The sequence below is a fragment of the Phyllobates terribilis genome, unplaced genomic scaffold, assembly GCF_046119375.1.
Source record: "Phyllobates terribilis strain yellow unplaced genomic scaffold, ASM4611937v1 Scaffold_7__3_contigs__length_470593459, whole genome shotgun sequence".
In the NCBI taxonomy this organism is placed as follows: domain Eukaryota; kingdom Metazoa; phylum Chordata; class Amphibia; order Anura; family Dendrobatidae; genus Phyllobates; species Phyllobates terribilis.
The window spans coordinates 46,205,932-46,229,360 of record NW_027362767.1 but is presented as its reverse complement, the minus strand read 5'-3'; the positions used below and the strand labels follow the sequence as shown (position 1 = coordinate 46,229,360).

General features: G+C 46.5%; 1 protein-coding gene across 7 annotated transcripts in view; it reads right to left on the bottom strand.

Moving 5' to 3' along the window:
• Positions 1-1,224: 1,224 nt before the first annotated feature.
• NIN (ninein) overlaps positions 1,225-23,429 on the bottom strand; it is a 95,526-nt gene continuing 73,321 nt past the window's right edge. The window contains exons 25-31 of one of the 7 annotated variants that reach the window (XR_012247321.1): positions 19,419-19,598; positions 19,065-19,214; positions 18,524-18,625; positions 9,513-9,561; positions 7,416-7,560; positions 3,284-3,397; positions 2,894-3,029 (exon numbers count right to left, since the gene is read on the bottom strand). Coding sequence is in view for 6 of the 7 variants with exons in the window: in XM_073638508.1 (XP_073494609.1) it covers positions 2,814-3,029; positions 3,284-3,397; positions 7,416-7,580; positions 18,524-18,625; positions 19,065-19,214; positions 19,419-19,598 (927 nt within the window). In the remaining variant the exon portion in view is untranslated. Of the gene's footprint in view, positions 3,030-3,283; positions 3,398-4,578; positions 5,449-7,415; positions 7,581-9,512; positions 9,562-18,523; positions 18,626-19,064; positions 19,215-19,418; positions 19,599-23,429 lie in introns of those variants that run through there. The other 6 variants (XM_073638508.1, XM_073638513.1, XM_073638509.1 and 3 more) reach the window with 6 other exon arrangements.

The following is a 23,429-nucleotide window of genomic DNA, read 5'->3' as shown; positions in this document are numbered from 1 at the left end:
TATATAATGGAAAACCACAATAGCAGGGAAAAAAAAGATAATAAAAATGTGATAAGCAGAAGCCCATCTATCATCTTCGAGTGGGAGACACACAAAAGCTAGTACGTTTATAGGAGGCTTTATCTGGCGTTATGTTACATGGGAAAAAGATTGTGTCTTGGTCCAGATAGGAAAAAAAATGTAACAGTAAAAAGATATTGATACTCTAAAAATAGCGCCACCTCTGTCCACAGGATGTGTGGCATCGCCACTCGGAACTAGTGACTTGAGCTGCAGTACCAGACATAACCTGTGGGGGCAGTAAAGTCTCATTCACATATTGCAGTAGTAAAAGGCTGCATACCTATAAAAAGCACAACACTGCCACCTTTTGGACAAATAATTAAACTACACCATACCAAAAAAAGTTTATTCTATTAATACTGTTGTCATCAGTTCTCTGGATTTATAACCCACAACTGCATAATGCCTGCCAGCGACTAAGTCCAGACAGGATCATACACGAACACCAAGCGCCAGAACAGAGGACATAGACAGTGAGTGGACTGGAGGTATAAGATATGGAATCATCTGTGATCAGCAACCATTAGTGAGGTCATCAGCAACCATTAGTGAGGTCATCAGCAACCATTAGTGAGGTCATCAGCAACATCAAATGTAACAGTCTTTGCAATACACAGATTCCCTAGGGACTAGAAAATTGTGTTTTGTCTGCTGTTAAAAGGTAAAAAGGATATGGACAAAAGTTTTTTGCTTGATTTTTTTAAATGCATGTATGTAGAGCTACAAACATTTTTTTCAATTGAATGTCATTAAACATCATTTGCAGCCTTTGTGTTGCACGGTCTATTACTGGCTTTGGAACGAGTAAACTGTGACTCCAACATTGAGTTCGTTCTGACAGTTTGCAACGCTTACCTATCTTTTTAAGGCTTTTTCTGAACCGATTTACGGTCACATGAAAGTTCAGCTCAACTTTGATGTGGCCATAAAACGAGCCTAGTCATTAATAGGTGAGCATTATAAAGATTTCTTCAGAATGAGCTCACTGGCAGATTCTCAGTTTACTCATCCTGCAGCCAGCAATGTGCAGGGAAACACAAAGCTTTTCTAGTTGTTAATTCATGGGGAATACAAATAATTACTAAAAACAGACAAGCCAGGAGAATCACGGGTTATTTTTAAAACGACAGCTATATCTCCCGACTCCGGAAATTATTAAATTCTTCAAAAATCTCTCATCGTCCTGCGCCATAATTGAAAAGCAAAGCAAAATAATTTATGCAAACTGTGTTTTATTATACAATTTTTTTTTTTTTTCCACTTTTTTTTCTTTTTCGTTAAGTCATTTATTGTCGGCGAGATGTTCAATATTTACGAGTGCCGATCACACAATCCAACATCAGGACCCAACCGTAAATCTGTAATTTTCAGCGTAATTACAAATTACCACCCTCTGACGGCAGTGAGAAATAAATAAGATGTGTAAACCATGGGTATTCGAGGCAGTGCTACAGACCCTAAGTGCGCACCCCGGCTACAAAACTACAACGCCCAACACTTAAAGTCTCATTTAGACTTTTTTTTTTTTAAAGCCCCACCCACAAAATATTTTATTGGGGGGGGGGGGGGATTTGCCTAAGCCCCGCCCATTGCGAGAACGCTATGAAATTATGGCAGTGGATAAAAACTTGAAGACAGGTGATGGCGCCCACAGCGACAACAGTCACCAATTTCAATGTGCGTTTACAATTTAGTGGAGGTTTTTTTTAAATGCAGAAGCAACTTTTTTTTTTTTAGGTTTTTTTTAGGGGCGTAATCTATTTTTAGGAAAATATTCCTTTCTCTGGGGCCAACACTGCAAGTCCAGCTCTGAAATTAATAGTCTTTATGTTTGACCATCTGGTTACTAGGGAAACTAGGCCTAACAACCACGATACTGATGTGGTTGTCAAGCAGTCCTTCCCTAGCAACCAGACTAATTCAGGTTTCCAAGTTATATCTAATAGAGTCTGGTTGATAGGGATGCCTAACAACCATCATGCTGATGTGGTTGTCAAGCAGTCCTTCTCTAGCAACTAGACAAATTATTTAGGCCTACAGTTCAAGGTCATATGGCCAGTGAACTAAAGGGGCAAGGAGGACCCAGGGCATATGATTCACATCATTTGGGGTAGAAAACCTAAAATTTTATATGTTCTAGAAGAACTTCTACATTCTATATTCATGATTAGGCAAGAAAGGAGGAAGAGTCAGGTATTGGGTGATATGCCTGAGAACTGGTGTGGACTACTACTGAGTCAGAGGTAGGACGAGGCATTCATACACTATTTCTCCACCCCCCATCCCTCCCCAGGGGAGAGGAGAATGGATGAAGGTCCCAGGGGCAAAAAACAATAATAATGGATAGATGCTCATCATCTATGAAGCAAAAAAACGTGAGCGCCTAAAAAGGTCTAGAGTTTTCTAGAAGTGGACAATTATTAAAATGATATCAAGACTAATACCATCCATAATTGGGGACATTTTCAGCCCCCAAAAGTAGTCAAATTTTTCTTTAACCCAGGTCCTACTCTGGCCCAAAATTCAGGAGTAGTGGCAAATATGCAACCGATTAAGACTAAACTCATTTGCCTCTATGGAGATGGTCGGATTGTGACCGTCACACACATATGGCAGCCTTCCAGGGTCACACGGGTACTGTGTGCTTAGGATGGACCACCTGACAACCCCATTAAGAAGTCTCATAGTGTTTGGTGTCCATCTCAGTTGTGAAAACTGTAAGAGGAGCCTTGGAGCTCCACACCTTCTGGTCAAGATCTCCTTTGTGTTGAGAGTGCTCCACCCAGACCAGCGGGTGTCAAGTCTCTCACTATTTTACTCAGTCCTGAGATCTTCTCCTCCAGTAAGTAGTTCTTTTTCTCAGCGGTCTGATGTCTCTGTTTGCTCATCTCCAGAGCCTTCAGGAGCTGCGAGTTCTCCACATACAAGTCTTTAATCTTAGCGTCTGCTCTTGTGTTTCTCATCACCTACAAGACATGAACACAAAAGTGTAACAGCAGCAATGAATGTCTGATACAGAGCTCCAAACCCCCTGCATAGTCAGATCCGGCTACCTACAGCCACCACTCCCTACCCAATAGTTTGCTAAGAAGGAAGCTTTTTGAAGAGGGTTGTCCAGCACTTCATAGCAAAGGAGATCGGGCCAACCATGGACTGGGGCACTCTGCAGCCAGATGGACTGCCTGCATTGTACGTACATCTCGCCAATGGAAAGTCTTACTTGATCTTTCAGCTGGTTCACTTTTTCTTGCAGAAGCATCTTTACGATTCTTAGTTTCTGCTCCACTTCCAGCATTCGAACCTCCATTTTGCTCAGCAGCAGTTCCGGTTCAGTCTAGGAAAAACACAACATTATAAGAACCAATGCAGAACCAGGTACGGAGGTCGCTGACCTTGCCCAAATGAGCCCTGTCTGCCATCCTCTATCCTTTCATGTAGATCATCTGAAGCTACGATCACTGAAGATCACTTACATATTGGAATTGGCTCAGATAAAAAACTGATTGGAAAACTTCACTATAGATCTGACTGTTGAAGGATTCGTCACTTCACAATGGGTCTTCGGAGGATCTTCTTTCTCTGCCGATGCGGTTTCGGATTCACCCCACAGGTTACTCGTTAGGAAAAATACACTCCGCAAGATCGAAGGAGGCATCAACATCTCTTGACGCTGCATGGAGATGTGGTTGTGGCAATCAGCGAAGGTCATCCTCTATACCAACATTGGCCAGATTCACATGATCTCCATGAGCTTGGAGGTCAGAGAACTTGAGTCCTTAAGTACCAGCTAGACCAGAACATACTTGAGTCACCCTAAACATACAGACACATCATCAATTCCCTTTAGGCTCTGACAGTTGCAGTCTCCACTATATTTTCAGACAGTCAGCTGGACATGGTGAGATAGTGGCAGCCACTCAGCCAGACGCTGGACAAGTAGCAGCAACCAGACGCACCACAGTCATGTACGGTGATGGCGATGGGTGAAGCGTGGCATAGTGAAAAGTGAGTGGTGTCATCACAGAGCTACTGACTGATGGTGAGGCGGTGGCTCTCCGTAAGACCTGCCATGACAGTCACAGCCTAAGCCATGATGTGGTGGCAGCATTCAGCCATGGGGCGTTATTGGCAGCCATGGTGTCAGAGAAGAAGTGGTGTCTCTGTTCAGCCATGTTGTATCTGCAGCATTTAGTCCTGACATGGTTGCAGGATTTTTTCTTTCATGGCTTAGCAGCAGATGCCAGTCATTTCTGGCGTGTCACAAGTATTCAGTCTCAGCATCCATCAGTCGTGGTGGGGTGGTGGCATTCACACTGTAGGGACTTTTGGATGGATTTCTCCTTTAAATATTATTTTCTCTCACTATTAGAGCGTATGCTCTGGATCTATTATCACATGGAAGGAGCATCTTCTCTAGTGTCACCATGAGCAGAAGTTTTGTATAAAAATTAAGTAATCATTTTATAAACCTAATAAAAGGAGACATATAGTAACAATAACAACAATAGAAAAACATTTCTGGAATTAAAAGAATTTTATTTCCCAGCATCAAAACATCTGTGGTTTCATCCAAAAGTATCTTACAAAGTTTGACAAATTTCCAGTAGAAAGGGGCTGATAAATCTGCAACGTGCCGCGTATAAAACGTCATTTCTCAGGTCAAAAAACGTTACAAAAGGAGGAAGAAAATATAAATATATCGAGTGGACGGAATGCAAATCTAATAAATAGTATAAATACATAAAACTTTACACAAAACTGATGATTCGTAGTTGTTTGCTTTTTTTAAATAAGGTATTTTACACACATTATTACTACATTAGTAATTACAAGAAGCTCAAAAGCCCCCGCTTCCTCTCAAAAAAACCCCCAAAAAACCTGTAAATGAAGACCTTTCTGTCAAGTCACTAAAAACGCTATTCAGCCATTGCTTGTGAATGCCAAATGCTGCTGAACACATTTTATTAATGACTTGACACTTAATCGAAATCTTTTCTTTTTTGGGAGGAGGTGGGGAGCCATGAGAACGTAGACTTCTCAGATCACTGAGATTCTCAATAAGGACAGAAGTAGGGAGACCGGAAAGTGCAAAGTCCCCATTTGAGATCCTCAGTGAACAGACAAGATGCATTCTTACGCCCATTGGTCCGCCGCCATCGCTTTGTGCAGGAGAAGGGTGCGTATTAATACTGCGAAGGTTAAAACATTAAGGAAGGAACAGCCAAGCAGCCGGGCGCCATGCCCTCAACAAGGTCTTTCTCAGCTTATGCCAGTGGTGTGTTAGGGTAGGTTAGCGTTAGGTGCTCGTTAGAAGACACATTCTCAGAGGCGGCCGATCCGTCTGTAAGAGTCTGCATGCAGCGCTCGTTGCTCCGGAAGCAAGGCCTATGGGAGAAAGGTCATTGGTACTTTTCACCCCAGTTTTAACTTACGGCAAAGACAAAAACGGCAATTACTTCACCACGTGAGGATCCCCGGCGATGCAGGAGACCTCGGGCGACAGCAGCACATGGAACGTAGAAAGCATGGGGGAAAAGAGTCTACCGTAGATGTCAACTTCCATTGGGTCCAGGCATATGGGGGCATATGGTGCCAGTTACTGTGGACAGGGGGTCTAATCCACTTGCAATCTTAAAAAGACTACGTCCACCAATACTGCCCTAGAGCCAAGCCTACCTAAATTCTCATTAGCCAACTCCAAAATATAGGAAAATAGGGAACCCTGAAGCTTTCCAGTGTGCATTGTCGGAGTGCTACATCATTGGACAAAGACCCAAATTCCAAAAGCACATTCGGGGGGAGTGCGAAACTTGGGGTGCAATCAAGGACCACCCTGAGAAGCATCGCCAAAAGCCAACAAGTGTAGCCTGCATGCAAAGACAAGTCTACTATGGGTTTCACACATGTAATTCACAGTCCGAAATGCCTGGACCAGCAGTGGGCAGTCCGAACATGGGGTCTGTACTCAGACCGTTAATGCCAGACATGTGAAACTGGCCTTAGGATGAGGAATAAAGAATTAAATGCCTTAATACATTCAAGAAGAAGCCAAGCAGTACTTCAGGATTAGCTTAACATGGCTGCTTTCATATTGAAACAGCGCCACCCTGTTCACAGGTTGTGTCTGGTATTGCAGCTGAGCTCCAATGAAGCAAATACGATTGATCTGCAATACCAGACAACCGGTACACAAGCGTGGCAACATTTTTTTTTAGGGGTTTCTTCTGATAAAATAGCCATGTTTTCCTAACTCTGGAAATCCTTTTTAAGACACGTTGGGAAAACTTTAGAAGTTGACATCATCGGTAGAAATGTTCATAAAACTGTTAAGGGTTAAACACACAAGCTACACAACAATATATCTATTACTAACACAAGACAACAAATACAGCAAGCGGTTCACGGAGGCATGCAGAATTATATGGGGGACTGCTATGCACGTGTAGGGGCAAAGCAGTTTCTGCTTCATAACGCTAGGGGGCAGCAGAAAGCACAAGTGCTCAAATGCAGGACTCAATTCTGCAATCCAGTAAAGATCTATGTGATGAAGCCTAGATCAGACCGGCGAGTGGTCTGTTAGCCATTATCTCTCCATTTTTTTATTTTTGGGTGGGGCATCCATGAGCCCAATGGTAAAATATCACTATTTGCTACCAGTATAAAGACCTCTACACGTGGTGAGAGTACAGACAGGGGATGAGGCATTTTACAAACTTGCTAATAAAAGTTACAGAGAGAAATGGATAAATCTCACAAACGATTAAAAACACGATATACAGACATCTACACGTGATCGTATAAAATACATGCATATTAGCTACTTTATAAATATCTATATAAGGGTTGCAACAAGAAATCTGCCATTTCCAGGGAAATATTTTCTAAAAACTGGCTATTTTTATTCTTTTACACCTGCAATACCTTTTCTCACCACTGTGACACTTAATAGTTTTTCTATAGGTGACAATGCAACAGCGCCACCATTCGTATGATCCAATCAAGACAAAACAATGACCTTTAAAACTAAATTGCTTTTCGAGCAAAGCACTATGTAAAAATGGCAGATAGCTTGTTTTAATCAGTATGGACATCTCTATAGGACAAACTATAATAAAAGGCATGCACTACTACTCCTTTAAGCCTGCGGGTGATGGGTACCAGAGCGACTTTCACTGCATGGTGAGATGCAATTCACAGACAGATGAGAACAATGCACCAATGTAGCTGCATTGACTTGAATGCATGCCATGATGGAATGAGCTGTGGTTTATATGAGCCGGCATAACCAGAGAAAGGGTAATCTGCATGATAACATATACAAGTAATGGGGTCGGGAGGGTGATGGCACTAACCTGTGGAGAGCTGTTGTCAGAGCTGCGGTTATCTGCTGATGCCGGATGCGGTTGGCTTCGTCGGTCCACCTGGAGCTGCAGGTGTTGTTCCCGTGGTATGGCGGCACAAGCTTGCTGCTGGAGCGGAGAGTGGCTATGGCTGGCACTGGAGGAAGAGTGCAGCATCTGTAAGAGCAAGCCTCCTGCTGGTCAGACACCATTATACTCATCCTACTGCAAACCCTGTACTTAGCAGTCCTATGCAAGGATGTCCACAGGATGTATGACTCTGTATATGATAATGTGCTGCAGAAAACCACATAGTACAGACATGCAGTTCTGGAATGGTCAGCCATCATGTGCAAGAAGTCACACACAAAACACAGCATTCCTCACGACATGCAATAAACTCTATAACGATATGGAGCATTGATGAGCCGTAAATACAGTGCGATGAGTGGAGACTAAAGAGGTCGCATCAACCGCTCAGACGTATAGAAGCGACCGGGCAGAAGTGTTTGTGAATCAGTGGAGTTAATAGGGGGCTGAATACTTTTATATATAGATGGCGAGTGCCAACAGGAGAGAGAGAGCACAAGCGAGAGAGAGAGAGCGAAAGAGAGAGAGAGCGAAAGAGAGAGAGAGAGAGCGAAAGAGAGAGAGAGAGAGCGAAAGAGAGAGCGAGAGAGCGAAAGAGAGAGCGAGAGAGCGAAAAAGAGAGCGAGAGAGCGAAAAAGAGAGCGAGAGAGCGAAAAAGAGAGCGAGAGAGCGAAAAAGAGAGCGAGAGAGCGAAAAAGAGAGCGAGAGAGCGAAAAAGAGAGCGAGAGAGCGAAAGAGAGCGAGAGAGCGAAAGAGAGAGAGCGAAAGAGAGAGAGCGAAAGAGAGAGAGCGAAAGAGAGAGAGCGAAAGAGAGAGAGCGAAAGAGAGAGCGAAAGAGAGAGCGAAAGAGAGAGAGCGAAAGAGAGAGAGCGAAAGAGAGAGAGCGAAAGAGAGAGAGCGAAAAAGAAAGAGCGAAAAAGAAAGAGCGAAAAAGAAAGAGCGAAAAAGAGAAAGAGCGAAAAAGAGAAAAAGAGAAAGAGCGAAAAAGAGAAAGAGCGAAAAAGAGAAAGAGCGAAAAAGAGAAAGAGCGAAAAAGAGAAAGAGCGAAAAAGAGAAAGAGCGAAAAAGAGAAAGAGCGAAAAAGAGAAAGAGCGAAAAAGAGAAAGAGCGAAAAAGAGAAAGAGCGAAAAAGAGCGAAAAAGAAAAAGAGCGAAAAAGCGAAAGAGCGAAAAAGAGAAAGCGCAAAAAAGAGAAAGCGCAAAAAAGAGAAAGCGCAAAAAAGAGAAAGCGCAAAAAAGAGAAAGCGCAAAAAAGAGAAAGCGCAAAAAAGAGAAAGCGCAAAAAAGAGAAAGCGCAAAAAAGAGAAAGCGCAAAAAAGAGAAAGCGCAAAAAAGAGAAAGCGCAAAAAAGAGAAAGCGCAAAAAAGAGAAAGCGCAAAAAAGAGAAAGCGCAAAAAAGAGAAAGCGCAAAAAAGAGAAAGAGCAAAAAAGAGAAAGAGCAAAAAAGAGAAAGAGCAAAAAAGAGAAAGAGCAAAAAAGAGAAAGAGCAAAAAAGAGAAAGAGCAAAAAAGAGAAAGAAAAAGAAAAAAAAAAATATTGATCCAATAGGGTTTTAAAAAAAATATATATTTTTTGCAAAGTCTGCACTGAATTTTAGCTCCGTCTTCTCCAGTACTCTCCATACAAAGTACAGTAAGTTGCCTCCTTGTAGGACACGACAGTTTATCTACAAGTAGCCGTGTGACCCAGTAATTTAACTCTCACAGAACTCCGCTTTGGATGTAACTAGGCAAAAAAAAAGCATAATAGAAAGTTGTGTAATTGTGTTCTTGTCCCACCCTACAGTTCTAAGTGAGTAAAGCGCGGTATAGTCCTCCTCAGGCTGCGGTATGTTCTCCTGCGCCTCATCTTTGGCTAGGTGCCATTGGATCAAAACCAGGTCCAGTGGAGGAAGCCCTGGTTCTATGGTGGGTCGTTCCAGACGTTACATTTCCATTTATGGTCTTACTATAATGAATGGATGAGACACCAGAATAAAATAACATGCAATGATGGATTTATAGCACTCGGATAATGTTACCATAGATCTCAGAATCAGAACTGCACCCTTCTCTGAGATTTCCTGAGGTCTAAACATGAGGGAGGGAAAGGACAGAACAAGAAAACAGGGAAAAATATGAAATATTTGATTTTTGTCCAAATTGACTGAAAGGAAAACACAAAAAAAAAAAACAATATTTTTTAAACTACAGAGACACGGGGCCTAATATACAAGGCGAGTGCAGACAGGCGTGGAGCCAATAGTAATCAAAGGTGAACTCATTGGTACCAGACATGATGGATCTGTGGGACTGCACAAGGGTGAAATAAAGTGATGAGGGAGATATAAGAGGAGAAGGCAAAAAGTGGAGCCATTGTGAACAGTTGCCAATCAGGAGATGGAGTAAACAAGGGTGAAACCAGGACGAGTGCACAAGGGTGCAATAGTCAGGAGGTGGAAAAGTGCACATGGGTGAAATCAGCAAAAAAAAAATTCAGCCACTGTGGAGCTTCTCTAATAGTGTTGAGCCACCCCCGTAGTGTTCGGGTTCGGTTCGTCGAACACCGGGATGTTCGTCGAACACCTTAGAACACTGTCGAACACCGTTAAAACCAATGGCAGGCAAATAAAAACACATAGAAAACACCTTCAAAGGTGTCCAAAAGCTGACAAATTGCTCAGAAGACACTCTCTTTAAAAAAGCAGGCCGGCAATTCAGCAGCGGTACCCGACAATTTAGAACGGAAAGAATAGAGCTTCACACATAGATTAGATAGATAGAAACATGTCAGTCACATATATAAGTACAGTGACAGTGTTGGCTACTGTACTTGTCATATAGTGTTAAAGGATTTATTAACAAAAATATTAGTGTTTTCATGCACCGTCTCTTTAAAAAAGCCGGCCGGCAATTCAGCATCGGTACCCGACAATTTATAACAGAAAGAATAGAGCATCACACATAGATTAGATAGATAGAAACATGTCAGTCACATATATAATAAGTACAGTGATAGTGTTGGTTACTGTACTTGTCATTTAGTGTTAAAATAAAGGACTTTTTAAAAAAAAAAAAATTGGCGTGGGGTTCCCCGTAATTTTAGGCTCTAGCGGAGGTTAAGCAGACAGCTGGGGCAGATGTTTGAAGCCTGGGAAGAGGGTAATACCCACGGAGCTTCCCAGGCTACTAATATCAGCCCCCAGCTGAATACCTAGCCTTTACTAGCTATTAAAATGGGGGACCCCCCAAAAAAATGACGTGGTGTCCCACCTATTTTAATAGCTAGCAAAGGCTAGGCAGACAGCTGGGGGCTGATATTAATAGCCCAGGAAGGGAGCCATGAATATTGGCCCCCTCCCAGGCTAGAAACACCAGCAGTCAGCCACCCCAGAAATGGCGCATCCATAGGATGCGCCAATTCTGGCACTTAGCCTCGCTCTTCCCACTGCCCTGTAGCAGTGGCAGCTGACATCAAGCCCAGGTTAGTAATGGAGAGGCGTCTATAAGACACCCCCATTACTAACCCCATAGTCAAAGTTAAAAAACCCCCACAAACTCCCAGAATAAAGTCCTTTAATTGAAATAAACACACAATTGTTTAATGTTCTAAATTAAACCATACTTACCATCACGCCCATTCCAGCTGAAGCCAACGATCTCCTGCAATAAAAATAAAATAAACCAACATCATTCTTACCTTTCCATGGTTCCCAGGACAGCTTCAGCTCTTCTACATTCACATGACAGGCTGGATCGCAGCCGAAAGCTGCCATCCAGCTTGCCATGCCGCAGACACTGAGAAGCAAAGGCATGCTTGCGCTCCTCAGTGTCTGGCTGTGACGGCATCCAGATGAGCCGAGTTCATGTCCAATGACCTCAGCTCACCTCATGCACGTCACTGACAGCGTGGGAAAATTCTCCTGCGCTTGCCGTGAGCGCAGGAGAATTCTCTGACGCTCAGCGCATGCGCAGGAGAATTCTCCCACGCTGTCAGTGACGTGAATGAGGTGAGCAGAGTTCATTGGAAGTGAACTTGACTCATCTGGATGCTGTCACAGCCAGACACTGAGGAGCGCAAGCATGCCTGCGCTTCTCAGTGTCTGCGGCATGGCAAGCTGGATGGCAGCTTTCGGCTGCGATCCAGCCTGTCATGTGAATGTAGCAGAGCTGGAGCCGTACTGGGAACCATGGAAAGGTAAGGATGAGGTTGCTTTATTATTTTACTTTTATTGCAGAAGACATTGGCTTCATCTGGAATGGGCGTGATGGTAAGTATGGTTTAATTTAGAACAATAAAGAATTGTGTGTTTATTTCAATTAAAGGACTTTATTCTGGGTGTTTGTGGGTTTTTTAACTTTGACTATGGGGTTAGTAATGGGGGTGTCTTATAGACGCCTCTCCATTACTAACCTGGGCTTGATGTCAGCTGGCATTATAAGCTGACATCAACCCCAGCCCTATTACCCCACTGCCACCGCTACAGGGCAGTGGGAAGAGCGAGGCTAAGTGCCAGAATTGGCGCATCCTATGGATGTGCCATTTCTGGGGCGGCTGACGGCTGGTGTTTCTAACCTGGGAGGGGGCCAATATTCATGGCACCCTTCCTGGGCTATTAATATCAGCCCCCAGCTGTCTGCCTAGCCTCTGCTAGCTATTAAAATAGGGGGGACCCCACGTCGTTATTTTGGGGGGTCCCCCATTTTAATAGCTAGTAAAGGCTAGGTATTCAGCTGGGGGCTGATATTAGTAGCCTGGGAAGCTCCGTGGGTATTACCCCCTTCCCAGGCTTCAAACATCTGCCCCAGCCATCTGCTTAACCTCCGCTAGAGACTAAAATTACAGGGAACCCCACGCCAATTTTTTTTTTTAATAAATCCTTTATTTTAACACTAAATGACAAGTACAGTAATCAACACTGTCACTGTACTTCTTATATATGTGACTGACATGTTTCTATCTATCTAATCTATGTGTGATGCTCTATTCTTTCTGTTCTAAATTGTCGGGTACCGATGCTGAATTGCCGGCCGGCTTTTTTAAAAAGAGACGGTGCATGAAAACACTATTATTTTTTTTAATAAATCCTTTAACACTATATGACAAGTACCGTAATCAACACTGTCACTGTACTTCATATATATGTGACTGACATGTTTCTATCTATCTAATCTATGTGTGATGCTCTATTCTTTCTGTTCTAAATTGTCGGGTACCGGTGTATGCCGCTGCTGAATTGCCGGCTTTTCATGTTTCACTGTGAGCACTGTTGCCATCGATTTGGGCAATCACTGTAATGCCACAACCACCATGGCTGTGGCATTACAGTGAGTGGCAGACAATCCCTGCATGATGTGAAAAAATCCAGTTACGCTTTTGGTGCACGAACAGTTATCCAACATAACCTCGAGCAGCCGAATTTTTTGCAAATCGTTCGCGTTCGTCGAACGGCTCGAACACCGCCCAAAACAGCTCGAATTTGAGATTAGCGAACAGTTCGAGTCGAACACCGCTCATCTCTATTCTCTAATAAAACTGTAGAAAAAAAATTGGGGCCATGGTAAAAACAAAAGTGATCAAATAGGCATCCAATGTGTGTCAGGTCTGCAGAAAGGCACAAGGGTGAACTCAGCATAGGTGTGATCAGATAACTTCGGACCACCAGGTTCTGAAGAGCACAGACAAAAGGTAGAGCCATTAGCAACAGTCACTAGCCAGCGCTTTACATGGACAAAAAGGAACCAATTGGTACTTCATATATGATGGGTCAGTGGGGTGCACAAGGGAGGCATTGCTAGGAGCGCACACAAGGGCGGCATTGCTAGGAGCGCACACAAGGGCGGCATTGCTAGGAGCGCACACAAGGGCGGCATTGCTAGCAGCGCACACAAGGGAGGCATTACTAGGAGCGCACACAAGGGAGGCATTACTAGGAGCGCACACAAGGGAGGCATTGCTAGGAGCGCACACAAGGGAGGCATTGCTAGGAGCGCACACAAGGGAGGCATTGCTAGGAGCGCACATAAGGGCGGCATTGCTAGGAGCGCACACAAGGGAGGCATTGCTAGGAGCGCACACAAGGGCGGCATTGCTAGGATCGCACACAAGGGAGGCATTGCTAGGAGCGCACACAAGGGAGGCATTGCTAGGAGCGCACACAAGGGAGGCATTGCTAGCAGCGCACACAAGGGAGGCATTGCTAGCAGCGCACACAAGGGAGGCATTGCTAGGAGCGCACACAAGGGAGGCATTGCTAGGAGCGCACACAAGGGCGGCATTGCTAGGAGCGCACACAAGGGCGGCATTGCTAGGAGCGCACACAAGGGCGGCATTGCTAGGAGCGCACACAAGGGCGGCATTGCTAGGAGCGCACACAAGGGCGGCATTGCTAGGAGCGCACACAAGGGCGGCATTGCTAGGAGCGCACACAAGGGCGGCATTGCTAGGAGCGCACACAAGGGCGGCATTGCTAGGAGCGCACACAAGGGCGGCATTGCTAGGAGCGCACACAAGGGCGGCATTGCTAGGAGCGCACACAAGGGCGGCATTGCTAGGAGCGCACACAAGGGCGGCATTGCTAGGAGCGCACACAAGGGCGGCATTGCTAGGAGCGCACACAAGGGCGGCATTGCTAGGAGCGCACACAAGGGCGGCATTGCTAGGAGCGCACACAAGGGCGGCATTGCTAGGAGCGCACACAAGGGCGGCATTGCTAGGAGCGCACACAAGGGAGGCATTGCTAGGAGCGCACACAAGGGAGGCATTGCTAGGAGCGCACACAAGGGAGGCATTGCTAGGAGCGCACACAAGGGAGGCATTGCTAGGAGCGCACACAAGGGAGGCATTGCTAGGAGCGCACACAAGGGCGGCATTGCTAGGAGCGCACACAAGGGCGGCATTGCTAGGAGCGCACACAAGGGAGGCATTGCTAGGAGCGCACACAAGGGCGGCATTGCTAGGAGCGCACACAAGGGCGGCATTGCTAGGAGCGCACACAAGGGCGGCATTGCTAGGAGCGCACACAAGGGCGGCATTGCTAGGAGCGCACACAAGGGCGGCATTGCTAGGAGCGCACACAAGGGCGGCATTGCTAGGAGCGCACACAAGGGCGGCATTGCTAGGAGCGCACACAAGGGCGGCATTGCTAGGAGCGCACACAAGGGCGGCATTGCTAGGAGCGCACACAAGGGCGGCATTGCTAGGAGCGCACACAAGGGCGGCATTGCTAGGAGCGCACACAAGGGCGGCATTGCTAGGAGCGCACACAAGGGCGGCATTGCTAGGAGCGCACACAAGGGCGGCATTGCTAGGAGCGCACACAAGGGCGGCATTGCTAGGAGCGCACACAAGGGCGGCATTGCTAGGAGCGCACACAAGGGCGGCATTGCTAGGAGCGCACACAAGGGCGGCATTGCTAGGAGCGCACACAAGGGCGGCATTGCTAGGAGCGCACACAAGGGCGGCATTGCTAGGAGCGCACACAAGGGCGGCATTGCTAGGAGCGCACACAAGGGCGGCATTGCTAGGAGCGCACACAAGGGCGGCATTGCTAGGAGCGCACACAAGGGCGGCATTGCTAGGAGCGCACACAAGGGCGGCATTGCTAGGAGCGCACACAAGGGCGGCATTGCTAGGAGCGCACACAAGGGCGGCATTGCTAGGAGCGCACACAAGGGCGGCATTGCTAGGAGCGCACACAAGGGCGGCATTGCTAGGAGCGCACACAAGGGCGGCATTGCTAGGAGCGCACACAAGGGCGGCATTGCTAGGAGCGCACACAAGGGCGGCATTGCTAGGAGCGCACACAAGGGCGGCATTGCTAGGAGCGCACACAAGGGCGGCATTACTAGGAGCGCACACAAGGGCGGCATTACTAGGAGCGCACACAAGGGAGGCATTACTAGGAGCGCACACAAGGGAGGCATTACTAGGAGCGCACACAAGGGAGGCATTACTAGGAGCGCACACAAGGGAGGCATTACTAGGAGCGCACACAAGGGAGGCATTACTAGGAGCGCACACAAGGGAGGCATTACTAGGAGCGCACACAAGGGAGGCATTACTAGGAGCGCACACAAGGGAGGCATTACTAGGAGCGCACACAAGGGAGGCATTACTAGGAGCGCACACAAGGGAGGCATTACTAGGAGCGCACACAAGGGAGGCATTACTAGGAGCGCACACAAGGGTGGCATTACTAGGAGCGCACACAAGGGAGGCATTACTAGGAGCGCACACAAGGGAGGCATTACTAGGAGCGCACACAAGGGAGGCATTACTAGGAGCGCACACAAGGGAGGCATTACTAGGAGCGCACACAAGGGAGGCATTACTAGGAGCGCACACAAGGGAGGCATTACTAGGAGCGCACACAAGGGAGGCATTACTAGGAGCGCACACAAGGGAGGCATTACTAGGAGCGCACACAAGGGAGGCATTACTAGGAGTGCACACAAGGGAGGCATTACTAGGAGCGCACACAAGGGAGGCATTACTAGGAGCGCACACAAGGGAGGCATTACTAGGAGCGCACACAAGGGAGGCATTACTAGGAGCGCACACAAGGGAGGCATTACTAGGAGCGCACACAAGGGAGGCATTACTAGGAGCGCACACAAGGGTGGCATTACTAGGAGCGCACACAAGGGTGGCATTACTAGGAGCGCACACAAGGGTGGCATTACTAGGAGCGCACACAAGGGAGGCATTACTAGGAGCGCACACAAGGGAGGCATTACTAGGAGCGCACACAAGGGTGGCATTACTAGGAGCGCACACAAGGGTGGCATTACTAGGAGCGCACACAAGGGTGGCATTACTAGGAGCGCACACAAGGGTGGCATTACTAGGAGCGCACACAAGGGTGGCATTACTAGGAGCGCACACAAGGGTGGCATTACTAGGAGCGCACACAAGGGTGGCATTACTAGGAGCGCACACAAGGGTGGCATTACTAGGAGCGCACACAAGGGTGGCATTACTAGGAGCGCACACAAGGGTGGCATTACTAGGAGCGCACACAAGGGAGGCATTGCTAGGAGCGCACACAAGGGAGGCATTGCTAGGAGCGCACAAAAGGGAGGCATTGCTAGGAGCGCACACAAGGGAGGCATTGCTAGGAGCGCACACAAGGGAGGCATTGCTAGGAGCGCACACAAGGGAGGCATTGCTAGGAGCGCACACAAGGGAGGCATTACTAGGAGCGCACACAAGGGAGGCATTACTAGGAGCGGACACAAGGGAGGCATTACTAGGAGCGCACACAAGGGTGGCATTACTAGGAGCGCACACAAGGGAGGCATTACTAGGAGCGCACACAAGGGAGGCATTACTAGGAGCGCACACAAGGGAGGCATTACTAGGAGCGCACACAAGGGAGGCATTACTAGGAGCGCACACAAGGGAGGCATTACTAGGAGCGCACACAAGGGAGGCATTACTAGGAGCGCACACAAGGGAGGCATTACTAGGAGCGCACACAAGGGAGGCATTACTAGGAGCGCACACAAGGGAGGCATTACTAGGAGCGCACACAAGGGAGGCATTACTAGGAGCGCACACAAGGGTGGCATTACTAGGAGCGCACACAAGGGTGGCATTACTAGGAGCGCACACAAGGGTGGCATTACTAGGAGCGCACACAAGGGTGGCATTACTAGGAGCGCACACAAGGGAGGCATTACTGGGAGCGCACACAAGGGAGGCATTACTAGGAGTGCACACAAGGGTGGCATTACTAGGAGCGCACACAAGGGAGGCATTACTAGGAGCGCACACAAGGGAGGCATTACTAGGAGCGCACACAAGGGAGGCATTACTAGGAGCGCACACAAGGGTGGCATTACTAGGAGCGCACACAAGGGTGGCATTACTAGGAGCGCACACAAGGGTGGCATTACTAGGAGCGCACACAAGGGAGGCATTACTGGGAGCGCACACAAGGGAGGCATTACTAGGAGTGCACACAAGGGTGGCATTACTAGGAGCGCACACAAGGGAGGCATTACTAGGAGCGCACACAAGGGAGGCATTACTAGGAGCGCACACAAGGGAGGCATTACTAGGAGCGCACACAAGGGCGGCATTACTAGGAGTGCACACAAGGGAGGTATAACTGTGCAGACAAAAAGTGGGATCAATGACAAGACAAAAGTGATTGGATTGGCACCCGATGTATTATCGGTCTGCAGGAGAGCACAAGGGTGAAATTGTCAGGAACACACAAAGGTGCGATCAGCTAACAATGGACTACAATGGGCCTCATATGTAATAAGACTGCAGACAAAAATATGGCCATTGGCCCTTTGGATACTGCCTTGATAGGATAACTCAGAAGGGACAAACCTGAGTGGTGTTCGGGATCCTCATCTTTTAGGCAAATGTTAAGTAGAGATAAAGAACGTCTCTCGCTCTGGAGGACCCGTCATGAATGGACAGTGAGTAATGCTTAGTTTCTCCTGTGGTGGCGCCGCAGAGAAACTGAGCACTTACTGCCAAAATTACATACAGTTTACAGTTGTTCAACAGGGTCCAAGGAGGGAGACATTATTTAGAGGTTTGTGGTCCAGGGATCTTTCCAACACGTTGCGAATGTCCAGAGTACAATCAGGATTAGGACACTGGGGCCTCTTGTTTCACGGACTAACATCGTTTTGGGGTTTACTAGACCGACTAGCTAAAAGGGGGATTCTCCTCGTACACATTAACAGTTTATTTATGAGTGGTGGGACCCACAACAATCTGTAGACAAGCGGCACCAGATTTCCTCTCCTGCCTGGTGCAGCTCCCTCTGTTAATTTTCTATGGGAATTCCAAAAACAGAATGAGCACATTTACCGAACTACCATGGCGGGAGCCATCACTTCTCCAATCACAGCGGTCTTGGCACCAGGCAGAATAAAAAGGAGGGTCTCAGGGGGTGCACCTCCTTTCAGAAGACAGATGCAGGTCCTCCCTCTGTGACCCACACCTATTATTCATTTAAGGCTTATCCTGTGGAACACCCCTTTAAGGAAGAAAAACCTTTAATTACACATGTGCTCTGCTACTTACTTCCATTAACGGATCATCATATTTCCCCTGTTTTGCTCGTAAGACTTCATTCTGGGCCTTGATGGTTTCCAAATCCCGTTCCATGGCACTGAGCTGACTAACCTGTGGATTAAAAATCACAACCACATCAGTGACTCCACAGCGCCTCCCCTGCTCATAGGCTTTGTGAAGTATTGCAACACAGCTCCATCTTATAACACTGCCATAACTTTAGGGTTAGTGACCTTTCAATAAAAAGCTTAAACAGCGTCAACCGGGGCACACCACCCCCCCGTCAACCGGGGCACACCAACCCCCCCGTCAACCGGGGCACACCACCCCCCCCCGTCAACCGGGGCACACCACCCCCCCCCCGTCAACCGGGGCACACCACCCCCCCGTCAACCGGGGCACACCACCCCCCCGTCAACCGGGGCACACCACCCCCCCGTCAACCGGGGCACACCACCCCCCCGTCAACCGGGGCACACCACCCCCCCGTCAACCGGGGCACACCACCCCCTGTCAACCGGGGCACACCACCCCCCGTCACACCACCCACCTTCCTGTTTGCAGACAGCAGATCTTTCTGGAGCCGCTCACATTCCCGCTTCAGGCCAGACTTCTCTTGCTCCAGGGCTTTCACCATGCTGGACTGGCTCTGCTGCTTCTGATGTTTCAGGGATATTATGTTGGACTCGAGCTGCCGCACCTGCAAGTCAAGCAAAATAATCACCAAAATGTATCATTATAGATTCAAAGAGAGAGAGGGTGATTCGATGATAATAATGTATTGCTCATTGCTCATCCTGGAAGGATTGTTGACAACAGCAGCACAGAGTATTTCAGGCGAAGATTGTTCAGTTCTTGAAAAAAGAATTGATCCCCAGCAGCCATATGATCATCGACATTGTACCTTTTCCCTGGATTGGGTCAGATCGCTCTTCGTATTCTGAAGATCTCTTTGCAGTCGCTCGTTCTCCTGTCTTAGAAGCTGCTGCTCCTGCTCCTTCAGCAGCTCCAGGTCGTCCCAGTACTGTTTCTTCTGCTGGTTCTGAAACCCTGAGGACTGCACGGCCGCCTCCAGAACCTGCTTCTATAATAACCAGGACAAGAAAAAGGTAGAAGACGTTAGACAACCCATCATATGATCTTTCTTAACAACAAAGTCTCATCTATTTTGAAAAGCTTTTCCTCCCTCAACACAACGTTAAAACTATTCTGCTGGTGCAGTAACTGTACATACATTACATTACTGATCCTGAATTACATCCTGTATTATACTCCAGAGCTGCACTCACTATTCTGCTGGTGCAGTCACTGTGTACATACATTACATTACTGATCCTGAGTTACATCCTGTATTATACTCCAGAGCTGCACTCACTATTCTGCTGGTGCAGTCACTGTGTACATACATTACATTACTGATCCTGAATTACATCCTGTATTATACTCCAGAGCTGCACTCACTATTCTGCTGGTGCAGTCACTGTGTACATACATTACATTACTGATCCTGAGTTACATCCTGTATTATACTCCAGAGCTGCACTCACTATTCTGCTGGTGCAGTCACTGTGTACATACATTACATTACTGATCCTGAATTACATCCTGTATTATACCCCAGAGCTGCACTCACTATTCTGCTGGTGCAGTCACTGTACATACATTACTGATCCTGAGTTACATCCTGAATTATACCCCACAGCTGCACTCACTATTCTGCTGGTGCAGTCACTGTGTACATACATTACATTACTGATCCTGAATTACATCCTGTATTATACTCCAGAGCTGTACTCACTATTCTGCTGGTGCAGTCACTGTGTACATACATTACATTACTGATCCTGAATTACATCCTGTATTATACTCCAGAGCTGCACTCACTATTCTGCTGGTGCAGTCACTGTGTACATACATTACATTACTGATCCTGAATTACATCCTGTATTATACTCCAGAGCTGCACTCACTATTCTGCTGGTGCAGTCACTGTGTACATACATTACATTACTGATCCTGTACTGATCCTGAGTTACATCCTGTATTATACTCCAGAGCTGCACTCACTATTCTGCTGGTGCAGTCACTGTGTACATACATTACATTACTGATCCTGAATTACATCCTGTATTATACCCCAGAGCTGCACTCACTATTCTGCTGGTGCAGTCACTGTACATACATTACTGATCCTGAGTTACATCCTGAATTATACCCCAGAGCTGCACTCACTATTCTGCTGGTGCAGTCACTGTGTACATACATTACATTACTGATCCTGAATTACATCCTGTATTATACTCCAGAGCTGCACTCACTATTCTGCTGGTGCAGTCACTGTGTACATACATTACATTACTGATCCTGAATTACATCCTGTATTATACTCCAGAGCTGCACTCACTATTCTGCTGGTGCAGTCACTGTGTACATACATTACATTACTGATCCTGAATTACATCCTGTATTATACTCCAGAGCTGCACTCACTGTGTACATACATTACATTACTGATCCTGTACTGATCCTGAGTTACATCCTGTATTATACTCCAGAGCTGCACTCACTATTCTGCTGGTGCAGTCACTGTGTACATACATTACATTACTGATCCTGAATTACATCCTGTATTATACCCCAGAGCTGCACTCACTATTCTGCTGGTGCAGTCACTGTACATACATTACTGATCCTGACTAACATCCTGAATTATACCCCAGAGCTGCACTCACTATTCTGCTGGTGCAGTCACTGTGTACATACATTACATTACTGACCCCGAGTTACATCCTGTATTATACCCCAGAGCTGCACTCACTATTCTGCTAGTGCAGTCACTGTGTACATACATTACATTACTGATCCTGTACTGATCCTGAGTTACATCCTGCATTATGCTCCAGAGCTGCACTCACTATTCTGCTGGTGCAGTAACTGTACATACATTACTGATCCTGAATTACATCCTGTATTATACTCCAGAGCTGCACTCACTATTCTGCTGGTGCAGTCACTGTGTACATACATTACATTACTGATCCTGAATTACATCCTGTATTATACTCCAAAGCTGCACTCACTATTCTGCTGGTGCAGTCACTGTGTACATACATTACATTACTGATCCTGTACTGATCCTGAGTTACATCCTGTATTATACTCCACAGCTGCACTCACTATTCTGCTGGTGCAGTCACTGTGTACATACATTACATTACTGATCCTGTACTGATCCTGAGTTACATCCTGTATTATACTCCACAGTTGCACTCACTATTCTGCTGGTGCAGTCACTGTGTACATACATTACATTACTGATCCTGTACTGATCCTGAGTTACATCCTGTATTATACTCCAGAGCTGCACTCACTATTCTGCTGGTGCAGTCACTGTGTACATACATTACATTACTGATCCTGAATTACATCCTGTATTATACCCCAGAGCTGCACTCCCTATTCTGCTGGTGCAGTCACTGTACATACATTACATTACTGATCCTGTACTGATCCTGAGTTACATCCTGAATTATACCCCAGAGCTGCACTCACTATTCTGCTGGTGCAGTCACTGTGTACATACATTACATTACTGATCCTGAGTTACATCCTGAATTATACCCCAGAGCTGCACTCACTATTCTGCTGGTGCAGTCACTGAACATACATTACAATACTGATCCTGAATTACATCCTGTACTATACCCCAGAGCTGCACTCACTATTCTGCTGGTGCAGTCACTGTACATACATTACATTACTGATCCTGAATTACATCCTGTATTATACCCCAGAGCTGCACTCACTATTCTGCTGGTGCAGTCACTGTACATACATTACTGATCCCGAGTTACATCCTGAATTATACCCCAGAGCTGCACTCACTATTCTGCTGGTGCAGTCACTGTACATACATTACATTACTGACCCTGAGTTACATCCTGTATTATACCCCAGAGCTGCACTCACTATTCTGCTGGTGCAGTCACTGTGTACATACATTACATTACTGATCCTGAATTACATCCTGTATTATACCCCAGAGCTGCACTCACTATTCTGCTGGTGCAGTCACTGTACATACATTACATTACTGATCCTGACTTACATCCTGTATTATACCCCAGAGCTGCACTCACTATTCTGCTGGTGCAGTCACTGTACATACATTACATTACTGATCCTGAGCTACACCCTGCATTATACTCCAGAGCTGTACTCACTATTCTGCTGGTGCAGTCACTGTGTACATACATTACTGATCATGTACTGATCCTAAATTACATCCTGTATTATACTCCCAGAGCTGCAATCACTATTCTGCTGGTGCAGTCACTGTGTACATACATTACATTACTGATCCTGTACTGATCCTGAGTTACCTCCTGTATTATACTCCAGAGCAGCACTCACTATTCTGCTGGTGCAGTCACTGTGTACATACATTACATTACTGATCCTGAGTTACATCCTGAATTACACCCCAGAGCTGCACTCACTATTCTGCTGGTGCAGTCACTGAACATACATTACATTACTGATCCTGAATTACATCCTGTACTATACCCCAGAGCTGCACTCACTATTCTGCTGGTGCAGTCACTGTGTACATACATTACATTACTGATCCTGAGTTACCTCCTGTATTATACTCCAGAGCTGCACTCACTATTCTGCTGGTGTAGTCACTGAACATACATTACATTACTGATCCTGAATTACATCCTGTATTATACCCCAGAGCTGCACTCACTATTCTGCTGGTGCAGTCACTGTACATACATTACTGATCCTGAATTACATCCTGAATTATACCCCAGAGCTGCACTCACTATTCTGCTGGTGCAGTCACTGTGTACATACATTACATTACTGATCCTGAATTACATCCTGTATTATACTCCAGAGCTGCACT